The following is a 16,229-nucleotide window of genomic DNA, read 5'->3' as shown; positions in this document are numbered from 1 at the left end:
ATTCCTCTTGATAGAGTCCCACATAATTCTTAGGGTTTCTTCATTTTTTTTAATCCTTTTATCTGATTTATCCTCAAATAATTTGGTGTCAAGTGCTTTATCTTCAATCTCACTAATTCTGACTTCCATTGCCTCAGTTCTGCTCCTGTGACTTTCTATTGAGTTGTCTAATTCTAAAATTTTATTATTAATCTTCTGGATTTCTGATGGTTGTCTCTCTGTGGATCTTGCAGCCTGTTAAATTTGTCGTTATGCTCTTCTCTAATCTTCTTAATTTCCTCTATTTCATGTTCTGTGTTTTGATTAATTTTTTTCCTAATTTCTTCAAGAGTTCTGTATGTTAATCTTTTGTATTCTGCCTCTGGTAATTCCAAGAAATTTTCCTCCTCTGGAAAATTTCTAGATTCTTTATTTTGGGAGCTTGCTGAAGCCATCAGGGATTGACTCTTTATGTTATTTGATATTGACTGTTGTCTCTGAGCCATCAATAAGTTATTATATTTATTCATTTAATGTTTGCCTGCTGTATCCTAGCTTCTTGTTTTGTTTTGATAAGCCCAGATAGGTTGCTCGTATGAGCTAGTTTGATTATTGGTACCTTTGAAGCTTTAATGTCCTGTCACCAGGTAGTTAGATCTGTTACTAGATCCGTGAGCTCAGGAGTCTGCTCACTCCTCCTGTATGGATTCAGCTCAGGTGCCCAGGTAGATAGCCACCAAGTGTGTGGTGTAGGTTCTCGCTTACAGTCCTAGACAGGCATGGGTGATTGGTGTAGGCACAGGCACCTAGCTGCAGTAGGGGGACACACTCTGAGCAAGGCAAGGGGCTGACGGCCGCCCCCAAGTGCCCAGGAGGGCATGTCCCTGTTCCCTAGAGTGTGTAGGGTGGGTTTTGCAGCTGCACTATGAACACCCAGTGCTATTGGCTGTAAGGACTGGCGGGAACCTCTTATTCATAGGCCCCTCTTGCACGTGGCTAGGTGGCGTGGGTGGAGCCACCAGTCCTCAGGCCCCTGATGTGGGTAGGTGAAGACCCTGCTCAGTGGGCTGAGCAGTGTCAAATGTCAAGAACCTGCTACTTCACAGCTGAAACAGTTGAAGTTAGAGTTCCGGTATATACCCTGTTTTACTGCAGTAATGAGGGCCTACACTGTTGAGATGGGCCCACACAAGTCTATGCAGGGGGAAAGGCACTCAAAGTCCATGGATCCCTTATGCCTGTGCCTAGGCAAAGGAGCTGTGCCTACCATGGGTTCCTGGCTTAGGGGAGCCGGCAGATTATTTTTTCCCGTTTGTTAATTTGTTTACTCTACAAGGCTGGGAGAATGGCTCCGGGTGTGTGACAGATCCTACTTCCAGCCCAGGGGACTCGGCAATTGCTGAAGCCAGTCCAGGGCCCAGTGCAGAGCAGGGAGCGGGGAGGTAAATGGGAGAGAGGTTTTTTCCCTAAGGGGGATGTTTTTAATCCGTATGGTAAGCCATACGCAAGTACTTAACTTTCGTGGAGGGCTGCTTCTCACTGGTGGCCATGTAGACTCTCTGGTGCTGGGTCTCTCCAGTGCAGAAAACATGCCTCGGGAGTATGGCTCCTTGCCTGCCTCACCGCTCACCCCTGAGCAGATCAGGCCTGAAGGGCTCAGGCTCTCGCCAGGTCAGGTCTGGCAACTCCTTGCTGCTTCCCAACTGTCTCTTCCTCCCCCTGCCTCTCAGTCCGGTTCCTCAAGTCTACCTTTGATGTTCAGGGTCCCCAGATTGCCATATATAATCGAATCACTTGGTTTTTTGGGTCTTTGTTGTAAGAGGGTCCACCAGAAGTGTCTGAGTACTCTGCCATCTTGGCCCGACCTCCCGTTTTTACAGTCTTTTAAGTGCTGGAATAATTTCCTGTCCAAGAGCCCAGCTGTTAAGCTTACCTTCGGATCTCTTGGGTCTTGGAACGGCTTGGAATAGAGAGCAGTTCAGCTGGTGGTGGGAGTGGGTGCTGGCCACAGACTTCATAGGTGGGAATCAGATCAGGATTCTAATCACACTCCGTCCACAAGATCCCCAGTCACCTTTGACCTGAACGTTTATTTCCCTCTTCTAGGACCAAGTCCGGGCTGCCATGACTTGTATTCGGTTCTTCAGTCACAAAGCAAATACATATACAGAACTAGGAGAGAAGCTCTCATGGCTGCTTAAGGCCAAGGACCACCTGAAGATCTATCTCCAAGAAACATCCCGCAGCACCGGAAGAAAGAAAACCACGCTATTCCGAAAGAAGATGACTGCAGCTGACGTGTCGAGGTATGTGAAGGTTCAGGGGATAATCAGCGTGGAGCAGAAAGGACTGGGACTGAATGTCTATTGGTGACAAAGCTGTTCTTGCTGAGTCCTAGAACTCTTGAGAAAAACATCCAGAAGGAATCGTCCCTCAATGATAGTGTCTAGTACAAGCCTGAAAGGCTAGAGAGGTACTTTTGGGATTACATAATCAGACTAAACGGCAAACTCCTTTCAATAGACAAGAAAGCTCATGCAGGACCTGGCCGCTTCCTCCCTCTCCGTCTTTATTTCATGCTATTCTCTCTGTCCTTGCTAAGCTTCCAGTCACACTGGCCTTCTGAGGGTTCCTTACACACCAAGTCCTTTCCTGCCTCTCAGCTTTTAGGTTTCCTGATCCCTCTGCTTAGAACACACCATCTAAAGTAAGCACCCCACCACTGCCATTTATTGCCTTCATAGGCCTAATCATTGAGTGTTTTATGTGTTTATTTTCTCTCCTCTAGCCTGTATACTCTGTGAGGGCAGAGTTCATGTCCCTCTTGACTTCTGTTCTATTACCAGCTAACATAGTACCTGGCACATTAGTATTCAGTAAATCCTTATTGACTGAACGACTGGACCTTGTCCAGTTCCATGGTGCACCTTAACTATTGTGAGTCTGTACAAGGCACTGGTAGTTGTTGTTACTTGCTGTTGAGTCAGCTCTGACTGATAGCAAACTATGTACAACAGATTGAAATGTTGCCCAGTCTTGGACCATCTTTATAATCATTGGTATGTTTGAGTCCATTGCTGCGGCTGTTGTGTCAATTCATCTCATTGAGAGTTTCCCTTGTTTTCATTGGCCCTCTACTTTAGCAAACATGATGACCTTTTCTAGCAATTGATCTTTCCCGGTGACATGGCCAAAGCACTAGACTACCTGTTTTTGTCTTGTCATAACTGCTCAGAGTATTTTGGATCTCTTTTCCTTCATTATCATTTCCTTTGCCTTTTCTCTTGCCATTTTATTATAACTTCTTGGTCACCGACCCCTAGTGACAGCACTCCTGAAGCCCCTTATGAGGCTAAACTGTGTGTCTCTGTTACTGTAGGCACATGAATACACTCCAGCTACAGATGGAAGTGACCAGGTTCTTACATCGGTGTGAAAGTGCTGGGACCTCTCAAGTCACCAGCTTGCCTCTGCCAACCCTGTTTGGAAATAACCACATGAAAATGGATGTGGCCTGCAAGGTATGTATGATGGTTCAGACCTCAGGCAGACTGTTCTTCTCTCAAGACACTTTTCACAATTGTAATCGTCCAGTTAGGATTCAGTTGTTTGTTTGATGGCGCCTCCCCACTCAAATATGAGCCACAGAAGGCTGGAGTCAAGTCCATTTTGATCATTCATTTTGTGTCCCTAGTGCTTGGCAATTAGTGGGGTCTCAACAAATATTCGTTGAATAATTGAATATTATTCCTGATTGAACAGTTAATCCAATAGTTATTGCTTCTTTAATTACCGATCTTCCTCCCCTTTTCAGGTCATGCTGGGAGGGAAAAATGTAGAAGATGGTTTTGGAATTGCATTTCGTGTTCTACAGGTATGAATCGGATTACTTGAGATTATACCAGGGGCAATCAGCACCTGACCCCAGTTCTGTGAGAGATTATTCTTCAGAAAATATTTATCCCAAGAAAAGCAGATTTACATGCACATCAAGTATGAAATCAAGGAGATGGCTATTCTAGAATTGGGTCACATTCAAGACTCGAGGCCAATTTGCCAGAAATCAAGTAGACAACGACAAATCCATCAAAAGCTATTGAATAAATACCTTAAACTAGGTCTAGGACATGTCCCCACAGCTGCACAGCCTCTGCACAGCCCTGCACAGCCTCTGCTCGCCCTCCCAAGGGAACATGGCAAGAGGCGGGGCCCAAGAGTTTTCTGCGCATCAGAAGAGTCACTGGCAGCAAGGGCTGCCCCTCCATCCTCTGTGTGTACAGGAGCCAGCTCTGGGAGCACATTTCCTATTGCTTATGATAAAGGACACAGGTGTGGCGGTGACACACCAGATCAGGGGCTAGAGCAGGGTCTCTCCAGACACCAACCCCCCGATACCGACACCCTGGGAGCCGACTGAGGAGATCACTGGTCTACCAAGAAGGTGAGGTGTCCACGCACTGTGCATGTCTAAATGGCTTTGTAAGTAATCGGTCAGGTTTCTTTCTTCGCACACCTTTCCAGTGTTGAACAAAGCTCTCCACACACAGGTTACCCCGAGTGAGCAGACAGAGGGCAGCTCCTTACAGGGCTGGAGGCTTAAGTGTTGCTGTAGAACAAGTTTAAGGTGTTTATCTGGCACTTCCCAGCAAATCCCTCGTTTGATGAATTGATCTATTTCCAAACAGAAAGGCATCTCACAACAGAGCTCCAAGTCTCCAGGGCAGCAAACACTAGCCCCCAACATCTGTTTCTCAATAAAAGGTGACTCAGGAGAGAGAGAATGAACTGATTTGATCTGCTTGATTAGAATATTTTCAGAAAGTGACATGGCAGCAAGCGCGATACACTATTTTAGACATTACGATTGGGATTTTTGTGGCTGCCTCCTAACTGTCTGCCTAACTGTAACTCCAAAGCGAACCTTTCAACTTGTATTTTTCCTTATACAGTCAATCCTCATTATTCATAGATTCCATATTTGCAAATTCGTCTACTTGTTAAAGTTTATTTGTAACCCTAAAATCAACCCTCAGGGGCTTTCACAGTCATTCGTGGACACGTGCAGAATGATGAAAAGTTTGAGCTGCCCTATGGACACATTCCCAACTGAGGTCGAGCAAGATGACACTCTGCCTTCTTGTTTTGGCTCTCGTGCTGTAAACAAGTGTCCTTTTTGCAGCTATTTAGTGCCACGGTTTTTGCGTTTTTGTGCTTTTTGTTGGTGATTTTGCTGTTTAAAACAGACCCCAGGCATAGTGCTGAGGTACTATCAAGTGTTCCTAAGTACAAGAAGGCTATGATGTACCTTAAGGAGAAAATACATGTGTTGGGTAAGCTTGGTTCAGGCATGATTTATAGTGCTATTGGGCATGAGTTCAGTGTTCATGAATCAGCAGTATAAAACAAGGTGTCTTTAGACAGAAACACATAGAAAACAAGATTATGTGTTTAATCAGTTGATAAAAATGTGGCCAGAGGCTTTCAGGAAGCTGACCCTGTATTTTCCCTGGAGCAACGGTTCAGTACCCAGTAATTTAGCGTTTGCAACTTTATAGAACCGCAACTACCGTAAATAACGAGAATCGACTTTATTTGTATCTGCTAGTTTGACTACAATCAATATGGTTTATCTATGCCATATTAAATATTAAATGTTGCTCCCCTTCCCAGTGTTGTTGCCCCCTGCCATTTTAAGCCCATCATCCCATGTTGTCATCTAGGACTTCCAGCTGGATGCTGCTGTTACCTACTGCAGAGCTGCCCGGCAGTTGGTGGAGAGACAGAAATACAGTGAGATCCGGCAACTGCTAAAGTGTGTCAGTGAGTCAGGCATGGCAGCCAAAAGTGATGGGGACACCATCCTCCTCAACTGCCTGGAAGCATTTAAGAGAATTCCACCCCAGGTATGCTCACTCCCATACCTCAGCTCTGCCTGTCTACTTCAGTGTCTTCTTAGTTATCTAGTGCTGCTATAGCAGAAATACCACAAATGGGTGGCATTACCAAACAGAATTTTATTTTCTCATGGTTTAGGCATCTAGAAGTCTGAATTCAGGGTGCTGACTCTAGGGGAAGGTCCTTATTCCTTGGCTCCTTGGTGATCTTCATGTGGCTTAGCATGTATCTTCCCCCATCTCTGCTGGCTAGCTTGCTTGTTTAATCTCTTTTATACAGGCAGTCCCCAGATTATGAATGAGTTCTGTTCCTAAGTCTGTTTTTAAGTCAAATTTGTACATGAGTTGCAACAGTTAGGTACGGGGTTCATACCTAATGTTAGTTAGTCAATTGTTTGTGTTAGTATATAGTATGTAATATACTTTCTATGTATAAAATACATTAAAGAAACACTTCTAGATACACTAAAACATCTTTAACATAATAATAATGCTTTGATGGGCACCACAAAGTAGTTTGTTATTACAAACGATTGTATATACCTCGAATTTTTAATGTAATAGGCTTTATGGGGGTTGGTTTGTAACTGCGGGTTGCACGTAGGTCAGATGTTCCTAACCCAGGGACTGCCTATATCTCAAAAGAGATTGACTCAAGATACACCCTGCACTAATCTTGCCTCATTAACATAACAAGGACAACCCATTCCCAAATGGAATTACAACCACAGGCATAGAGGTTAGGATTTACAACACATATTTTTGAGGACACAATTCAATCCATAACATTCTACCCTTTGGCCCCCCAAAATTCATGTCTGGCCATATATGAAACACATTCACACAATCACATCATCCCAGAAGTCTTAAATCAATTCTAAGTCCAAAATCTCATTTTCTGAATCATCTGAATCAAATATGGGTGAGACTTTAGACATATTTCATCTTGGGGCAAAATGCCTCTTCATCTGTGAACCTGTGATATCTAGACTACAAGTTATCTGTTTCCAAAGTACAATGGTGGAAGAGGCAAAAGGTAGACATTTCCATTACAGATGGGAGAAATTGAAGGGAAGGAAGAGATAACAGGCACCAAGCAAGTTCAAAACCCAGCAGAACAATTTATATTAGCTCTCAAGTCTTGAAAATAATACCCTGTTCTTTGGGACCATCTGGGCAAGAGCCCCACCCTCCAGACTCTGGGCATTGGCCACGCCCTCTGGATTCTGGATAGAGGCCTCTTGGCCCTGGGCTTCAGCTCTGCCTTCCAGGCCCACTGAGATAGCAACTCGGCTCCGTTGGCTTTGGGCAGCCCCATATTCCTAATCTATCTGAGTGGTGACCCTACCCCCTCAGCCCCAGCAGGCCCCATTCTTCTGCCCTTGAACATGGCAGCCCCGCCCCCTCAGCTTTGTGTAGTGGCCCTGTCCCCCTGGCACTCGGAAGTGGCAGCCCCACACTCAGGAACTGAGTTGGTGAAGGTTTGACTTTTTTAAACCTAGGAGGCCTCGACCCCACCCTTTGAAACCATTGCAGCCCTGCTGCCCATGCTTCTCCCAGCCATTCTGCTGACTCTGAGCTGCTCCAGGGATGGCCCTTTTCTTGGAGGACAACAAATATAGCTCCTTTGGCCTGTTTCCTGCCTGTAAAATTCCAAGAGGCAGACAGTGTTCTTTCCTTTTGTTCTTTCTCTGTCCCCTTCAGTCTAAGGTGATGGGTTTTCTGCTGGTTAGATCCATCATTCACAGGTTTAATCTCTTTAACAAAAGATTGTGTAGACACATCCTTAGTCAGCATTCTAGGGCATGTGTCCTTAGTTTGTAGAACAGAATTTCCCAAATCTTTAAGTTCTGTTTTCATGTTGTACAGTTCATTTTTAAGTCCATCTCTTTTCCTCTTGCATTTTACCATAAGCAGCAAGGAGAAACCACCTGGCCCCTTTAAGATCTTGCTTAGAAATCCCATCAGCCAGCTATCCATGTTCATCACTTACAAGTTTTACCTTCCACCAAACATTTGAGCATAATTCATACAAGTTCTTGGCCACTGCATTAAAAGCATCACCCTTCCTCCATTGTCCAGTCACATGTTCATCATTTTCTTTTAAAGCCCCACTAGAAGCACATTTAATGTCCATATTTCTAGCAACATTCTGTTGCTGGTGCCGTGTGTATTCTCTAAGACGATAGAGACTGTCTCTATAGCTCTCCTCACTTCCTTCTGAGCCCTCACCAGAATTGCCTTTGACATCCATAATTTTACCAACAGTCTCTTCAAGGCAATCTAGGCTTTTACTATGAAGCACACCAAAATTTTTCCAGCCTCTACCCATTACCCAATTCCAAAACTACTTCCACATTTTAGGTATCTGTTAGAGCAGCATTCCATTCTTGATACCAAATTCTGTCTTAGTTATTCAGTGCTACTATAACAGAAATACCACAAGTAGGTGGCTTTAACGAACAGAGATTTATTTTCTCACAGTTTAGGAGGCTAGAAGTCCAAATTCAGGGTACTGGCTGTAGGGGAAGGCTTTCTCTCCCTGTCAGCTCTGGGGGAAGGTCCTTATTCCTTTGCTCCTTGGTGATCTTCATGTGACTTAGCATGTGTCTTCCTCCATCTCTGCTTACTAATTTGCTTGCTTAATCTCTTTTATATCTCAAAAGAGGTTTACTCAAGATACACCGTACACTAATCCTACCTCATTAATATAACAAGGACAACCCATTCCCAAATGTATTGTAACTACAGGCATAGAGGTTAGAATTTACAACACATATTTTTGAGGACATAATTCAATCCATAAGAATCTTTACACCCCCTCCTCATTTTTCTGTTCTCCACAATGTTCCTGAAGCTCCACAGGATACCTTTATCCTTCTGACCCTTCTACAATAATGATCCCACTCTAATCAACCCTTCTCTGCAAAGAAAAAATCACGGTTATAACCTCCATACCCAGAAGATGTCCCTCAATATCCTGTTATCTAATATCGTTTGCATCTGGCAGTATCTATGGGTCAGCAGAGTTGAGCTTCTCCCTGCAGTTCTAGAGAAGGTCAGGATGGGCCTGAGGATAGCCTTTGAAGCATGCTGTTTGCAAAATTACCCCAAATGGCATCTTTGTGGGGTGAACAGAAACCAATCCATTTGTGAAAACCAAGGATAGGCCTCTTGGGAGCTTTGCCTTTTCCCCAGTTTCCCCAAGCTTAGCGTTATCTGTCAGATTTCCTTCGTTGCTCTTATATCAGGAATTGAATTTAAAAAGAAGAGTCAGACAGACATCCCCAACCTGGAGTCAGAATGGCTAAGCTAAAACTGCACTGGGGCCTGGCTCCCATGCTGGGGGACTGTCTCTCACACCTGCTGTGTTTCTCTTTTGTATAGGAGCTAGAGGGCTTGATCCAGGCAATCCACAATGATGACAACAAGGTGAGCAGAATCATCTCCAAACCCTGGTGATGCTAATGAACAGCATGTCAGGCTTGCCTTGTTGTTTATTTCCCTTGCTCCCTTAACAGCACCATTCATCCTTGAATCTCAACTTCTTTGTTATCCATAGGTGAGGTTGATACTTGGATAGGAATGTAGAAGGGAAGGAGTAGTTAAGGGAACATGTGAACATCAACTGCCTTCCCATTTCTTTATCCCCAAGACAAACATATCCTAGACTACTCTTAAATTACCAGTTTATACTGAGGTATTGTCTCAGAGAACCCCAGGAAAACCCTCACTTCCATCGTTAGGGTGACTGACTGAATGAGGTTCCCAGAATGGCAGGTGCTTCCATCCTATGGAAATATGAGGTGTTGTTCATTAGCATTATCCTGGGGGAGAGAGGGTACCCTCTACTATAAGAAAGCCCACCCAACCTTTTGACCAACAAAGTCCATTGATATCTCATTCTCCAGAATGAGCCTCTCCCCTGAGGCCAGTGGATTCTTCCCTGTATTGTCAGAAACTGGTGAACCTTTACTTCGTATTGCCTTTGTGATGAATGCCAGCCAAGGTAAAAGTGCTACCTGCTGCCCCTGTTTGTGGCTAACCACAGGTTCAGTCCTCCTGCCATCTGGAGGATTGCCCAATGGGCCAGGAGAGGCACAGGAAAACCAAGCCAGACTTTGAGCTGCCCTTTCCACCAGCAGTAGAGTGATCTGACAGATGAGACCTTCATGAAGAAAATTAATGTCAGAGGCCAACAGCTTCTTACACAACCACAGAGCTGCTGTGGCTGTATTGCTGATAACCGGACTCAGTTGTCAGGGCATTTTTCAGTTGAGAGGTAGGAAGAACATATTCTAAACGTTTCTTCATTTATTTCTGCAATATCCAAATGAGATCCTATGGCATAGATGGAAGAAAACTGTTAATTTTCTGAAATGTGGAGAATTACTTTCCAAGAACCAGAATGAGAAACCAACAGCCAGGACATTCACCCAGGTCCCTGATTCCCAGACTGCGTTCTTTTCCAAGCTTTCACTGAGCTTCACACTCAACACAACAGAAGCTTTGTCCCTAGGGAAGACATAAATCACTAAAATCTATACAGTTCTTACCACTTTTTAAGCCTTTTCTCTCTGCAGCCATTCCGACGCACTGAGGTGAACTCAGGCCAAGGAGTCTTGCCAAAAACCAGCTTTATTCAGCTCCTCTTGCAAACTTAGGAGCCCTGGTAGTGCAGTGGTGAAGCACTGAGTTGCTAACAAAAAGGTTGATTGTCCGAACTCATCAGCCGCTCCACTGGAGAAAGATGTGGCAGTCTACTTGCGTAAAGATTACAGCCTTCGAAACCCTATGGGGCAGTTCTACTCTGTCCTATAGGGTCACTATGAGTCGGAATTGACTCAACAGCAACAGGTTGCAAACTCTTTGGCAAATTGTCCTTCTTCTCTTGGTAGGAATTTTGCCTGCCAATTTGTGATCTATATTAACACACCTGCAGTATACATTTAACACGCATGGGCGTTCAATGGGCCTTGCAAGGTCTAGGGGAGAGCTAACGTCCCAGGGCAGCGAGGAGATGCCCCACACAGCAGAACTTGGTCACCTTAGTGAGCACAGACATCTTCTGACTTCTAGGAGATTATCTGTAATTGAGCTTAGACAGGAAAGAAAGATGACTTTAGTGACCAAGACAAAAAGAAATTGGAGCACTGAAACACAAAGAGACAAGAACCCCTTCTACTAGCCAGGAGGGACTGTCACGGCAGAAAGGCAGCTGCTAGTGGAAGATCTCTGATGGCTTGATAGGGCCTTGCAGGCCACAGCCTAGAACACTGGCTAACCAGGCAACGGTGCTGCTGAGATCAAGGCCAGGGAAGGGAGGGGCTCCCACCTCACCTGGGTTTCATGAGAGAGAGGGCTGCAGTGGGATCCACTGCTGACCCAAACAACAACAGTCAAGTCAACCTGGGATTAGACCTCAAGTACACCTTTTCTGATTGTGTGTATTCATTTTTCTCCCTGAAATTCCTTGCTAAAGGGTTTTTTTTTTTACATTTCTTTTTTTTTAATTTTTTGTTGTTGAAAATATACACAGTAAAGCATACATCAATTCAGCAGTTTCTACATGTACAATTCAGTGACATTATTTACATCCTTCAAGTTGTGCAACCATTCTCACCCTCCTGTTTCAAGTTATTCTTCCCACATTCACATAAACTCAAACTGCCCCCTAAGCTTCCTAGCTAACCTTTCGAGTTGCTGTCGTCAGTTTAATCCCTTATAGATAGTTCCTTAAAAGAGCATAATGCTCAAGGTGGACATTTTTTTACTATTTAAGCTGAACTATTGTTTGGTTTTAAGAAGACTTCAGGGAATATTTTTGGTTAAAGTTTAAAGATTATCTCAGGGCAATAGTTTCAGGGTTCATCCAGCCTTCATGGCTCCAGAAAGTCTGGAGTCCATGAGAATTTGAAATTGTGTTCTTCATTTTCCCCCTAGAGATAAGATTTCTCTAGAGAGTCCTTGATCAAAATGTTTGGTAATGGTATCTGGGCACCATTACCGGTTTCATGGCAAAGGAGGCAACTGTTCATGGAGGCGATTAGCCACACATTCCACATTCTCCTCCTATTCCTGACTCTCCTTCTTCCTCTGTTGCTGCAGACAAATAGAGATCAATTGTTGTGCCTTGGTTGGCTGCTTGCAAGCTCTTAAGACCCCAGGCACTACACAACTTGCTACAGGATTTTTAATTAGCAGGTTGGAAACAGACAAGATGGAGAAGGGAGATCTGTGTGCTCATTGTAGGGGATGGAGGTGTAATCATTCATTCACTCATTTAATACATATTTATTGAACACCTACTACATGCTAGACCCTGCGCTAGGTACCAGGAATACAAGAGGTAGAAGAAGAAGGCACTGTTTCTGGTCAAGGAGATAGGCATTAATCAAATAATCACCCACATAACTACAGTCCCAGCGTGTGGGCAGTGACACCGCTGGCACTGATGCCAGGAGGAAGCTGGGGCACCTGGAATAGGAAGGGGAAGTCCTCAAGGGAGTGGGCAGAGGCCAGACTTTGCCTGCTACCTTTTCCTTTTGGAAATTCTTAGTTCATTTTTTTCTTAGTTTATTTTTAATAACTTTTTATACTGTAAAATAATACAATATAAAAGCTTTGTGTCCAGAATATTTAAACAGCTGTTATACTGTACTGAAAGGCATTATTTATAAGTGAGCAGTGAGCTTTCCGCTACAGCCCTATGTATTTGTTGGCGATTTGTTGGTGATGCTCTCCGTCCTCTTGCTCCTATATCTGATTGCCAGGTTCAGGCCTACCTGACATGTTGCAAACTGCGTTCCGCCTACCTGATTGCCGTGAAGCAAGAACACTCACGGGCCACTGCGCTTGTCCAGCAGGTGCAGCAGGCCGCCAAGAGCAGCGGGGATGCGGTGGTGCAAGAGATCTGTGCCCAGTGGCTTCTGACAAGCCACATCCGGGGAGCCCACGGCTCAGGCCCCAGAAAGTGACCCTGGGCAGTAAGGCCAGAAAAACGCAGTCTAAGAACTGTGGTGACAGGAGTGATGGTGATGCTCCCACCTCTTTCCTCCTAAGGAGTGGGACTCCCTCGTCTCTGCTCCCCGGTTGGGAAGAGCTAGACTGGACCCTGCTTGCCGCCGTGGGCAAGGATGGAACCTTTCACACAAGTGCCATGTTTCTGTAAAATTGTGGGGTCTGTGTGTGTTTGTCTGGAGATAGCCAGTTCTTTCTACCTCAGTGAGTGAGCGAGCGTGTGTGTGTACACGCACGTGCACGCACACGTGCATGCTCCTGTGCACTCGTGTTTATGCCTGAGCATTTCTGAGCAAATGAAACTCTTCCATTGAGAAGAGGCACTTTACTTTAGCCTTTCACCAGTCTGAAAGCCTTCCCTGCGTTCTGGTTCTTAACCTGGGTCATCCTGTTTGTACACAGCCCTCTCCACGCAGAGACACTTTAGTAGCTCCTCTTAACCAGAAGGGTTTTATAGAAAATTATCAAGCAACATCAAAAGGATTGCCTCTTTTTCCCTTGCTTCCCTTCCCAGAATTTAGAGATGGCTTTGGGGCCAGTATTATCTATGGACTAAAACTGTTTCCCAAGTGTCTCCTCTGACAAGCACAAGGAGTTAATGGGAGTCTTTGGAAGGTGGTGTGAGTGCATGGGTCCTCAGGGTGCTGGCATCTGAAAGCTGCAGATGCAGATATAAGTGATCAGGTCTGGAAGCCTGATACACAGGAAAGAGGGGCACCGTCACAGTAACCCAGAAGAGAGGAAATAGTGAACCTCTCCAATAGGGACACAAGTGAGTTGCCCACAAGCACAGAGCTGGCTCATTTGAACATCCCTGCAGCAAGGTTGGTGGGTGAGAGAATGTAGCTCCCTTTTTGAAAGTCACAGGAAAGGAAATTGGCAGCCAGGATCCTGGGACTGAATGGCCAGACTTTCCCTATTTGAGTTACAGTCCCATGAGTGCCCCTTGAATTGGCTGGGAAACCACTTCCTCTTCTCTCCTGCTTCCCTTCAGACTCTTCAGGGCCACGGGATGGATATGCAGATACCCAGGGGTCATTGGGAAACCAATAGTCTTCTTTTCTATGTCTTAAGAGTCTTGAGTTGGGTCTTTGTGACAAGAGAACGAGTGAACCAAGAGTAGTCCAAGTCCCATTGGTGGAAAACTGGGTGAAGTACTTCTTTAATATGCAGTAGCTTGTCTTCCCACCAGAAATTTGACCATTTTTTAGGAAGGGCCTGTCATTCTCAGTGACTTTGATCTGCAAACAAGGGGACCTAAAGAAAAGCTCTGAGCCTCCCACCAACCAGAACTCAGCCTGTCGATCTCACATTGGATACTGAGGCAAATGGGAAGTGGAAGCTGAAGTTGGTATCTCTGGTGCTTAGAAACCCTGTGGATTTCCCTCGTATCCAAGTTTTTAATAATAAACAGCTATTATGGACATCTGTCAGATTAAAAGTTTTAATCCTGTTAGAGGGGGAAAACTGCAAGCAAAATTCTAGGTCCCTTTTGGAGAAAGTTTGATGAGTGGCTTCTCCTTCCTTGAGTCATGGAATGGATCTGTCTCCCAGGAAACATCATTCCCTGGCATCGGCTTTTCCTTTTGAGTCTGCCCTTTTTGCACTGACCACAAGCACTTTATATTATGGGTTGCAAATTTTGCAGCCCTTAATTTGAGATGTTAAGACCAGACTTTGCCGACTTTTTCTCTTACCAGTTGAACTATAAAATAAGCAACCATTGACTAGACTGATACAGGATGAGGTTAAAGGCCTTTGAACATCATGCTGTGGTCCAGGAATAAAAAAGAAAAGAAACAATATGTATATGCAGAAGAGTTGAATGTTTTACTACAAGCAAGCCACAATAAAGTGTCCGTCCTACAAGTTTCTTATCTCCATGATTTCTTTGTACTGTCTAGCTCTTACTCTTTGCATTGTTTTTCCTTGTGTTCTTTGTGGAGAAAAAAGGTGGGTGGGAAAAATCAGATGGCCTTCAACTCTTGAACTTTCACTGAATGATCCCCATCTGAGTAATGACCCCTTTGGTTAGGATTTATCTCAAGTTCCCTATGTGTTAAAAACTATTATACACCTTTGCTACCGATTTTTGTTTTTCTTTTTTTTTTGCTTCATTTAGGGGTGAGGGTGAAGATAGGTAACACATTCATCAAGTCTAGAAGGTAAATGAAAAGTCTCTCCCATCCCTATCCCCTAGCCATCGAGTCCACTCCCAGAGGCCACCAATGTTAGTTTCTAGTGTATAGTTCCAGAGCTATTTTATGCATAACAAGTATTAATGACTAAAGCATTCTATGGGGAGGATGGGTTATAATTACTTAATCAGTCCTGATTGATGGACATTTTTATATGGTTGCCATCTTTTGCCACTACTACTTGGGCCACAGTGACTCATCTTGTACAAAATTGCTGGGTCAGGATATATGCCTTCCAAAGAGGTCACAGCAATTAACTGTCCCACCAGCAGTGTAGAAGAGTGCCCCAATAGTCATCAGACTTTGTAGATCTTTGCCAGCCTGATGGGTGAAATACTGTACTCTGAAACCTTTTCAAAAGCTGTTTTTGTTTTTTTTTTAGCTCTATGTGCCTTTTTTTTTTTTTTTAATCAACTAAATTGTGACTCTTTGAAACCAGGGATAGGGTCTTTGGGAAAAGCAGAATTCAAATTTAGCATAATATGTTTTCTTGTCCTCCTCTTGGAACATATGTTTACAGTATGATACTTGAGCAATGGACAGAAGCATTGTGCCATTGCCTCTTTTCCCCAGAAACATGATCTTGTCCAATTTCCCAATTTAAAAAAAAAAGCACAGCAAACACAAAGTAATGATGAAAGTAGACCTGAAAACCACCTGTGTGGACAAGATGTATCACAACACAGAAAAGTGGAACACCCAATCTAAATCTAGGATAGATGGCCACTGACTCTGTTTAGAAACCTGAGATACTCCAAAGTTACCAGACATCTTTGGCTGGAGCTTAAGTAAAGTAGATTAAAAGGCTATTAGACTCTTTTAATACCTAAGCAACCAAATACAAATAGTCATAGTAACCTTAGAGGAAATAACCTTTTCTTGGTCCTCGTTCCCTCTTCCATGTGACAAATTGGACTGACATCTTTGAAACTTCGGTTCTGTTACAACAAATTTATTCAGCACCTGGTTGCTGAAGGCTTTCTTTGGTGGAGTGGTTTTATACTCTATTTTTTTCATGCTATTATTTCTGCTTGGAACCCTTCCTTCAACTCCACCACTCTGCCCTTCAGTCTACTGTTTTCAAAACCCTTCCTTCAGGGCCATATGAAATGCCTTCTCCTACAAATTACTTTCTTCT

The 16,229-nt window shown here is 44.1% G+C and overlaps 1 protein-coding gene across 1 annotated transcript in view; it reads left to right on the top strand.

Annotated features, from left to right (window-relative positions):
* The window catches only part of ZFYVE26 (zinc finger FYVE-type containing 26), an 88,982-nt gene extending 73,481 nt beyond the window's left edge, over nt 1-15,501 (top strand). The window contains exons 37-42 of the mRNA XM_023726312.1: nt 2,086-2,285; nt 3,359-3,500; nt 3,794-3,853; nt 5,700-5,882; nt 9,261-9,305; nt 12,647-15,501. Of these exons, the coding sequence (XP_023582080.1) occupies nt 2,086-2,285; nt 3,359-3,500; nt 3,794-3,853; nt 5,700-5,882; nt 9,261-9,305; nt 12,647-12,850 (834 nt within the window). The 3' untranslated portion in view covers nt 12,851-15,501. The remainder of the gene's footprint in view (nt 1-2,085; nt 2,286-3,358; nt 3,501-3,793; nt 3,854-5,699; nt 5,883-9,260; nt 9,306-12,646) is intronic.
* Nucleotides 15,502-16,229: the final 728 nt, after the last annotated feature.

This window comes from Trichechus manatus, unplaced genomic scaffold (genome assembly GCF_000243295.1).
Source record: "Trichechus manatus latirostris isolate Lorelei unplaced genomic scaffold, TriManLat1.0 scaffold00010, whole genome shotgun sequence".
NCBI classification, from domain to species: Eukaryota; Metazoa; Chordata; class Mammalia; order Sirenia; family Trichechidae; genus Trichechus; species Trichechus manatus.
This window is presented reverse-complemented; position numbering and strand designations above follow the sequence as displayed.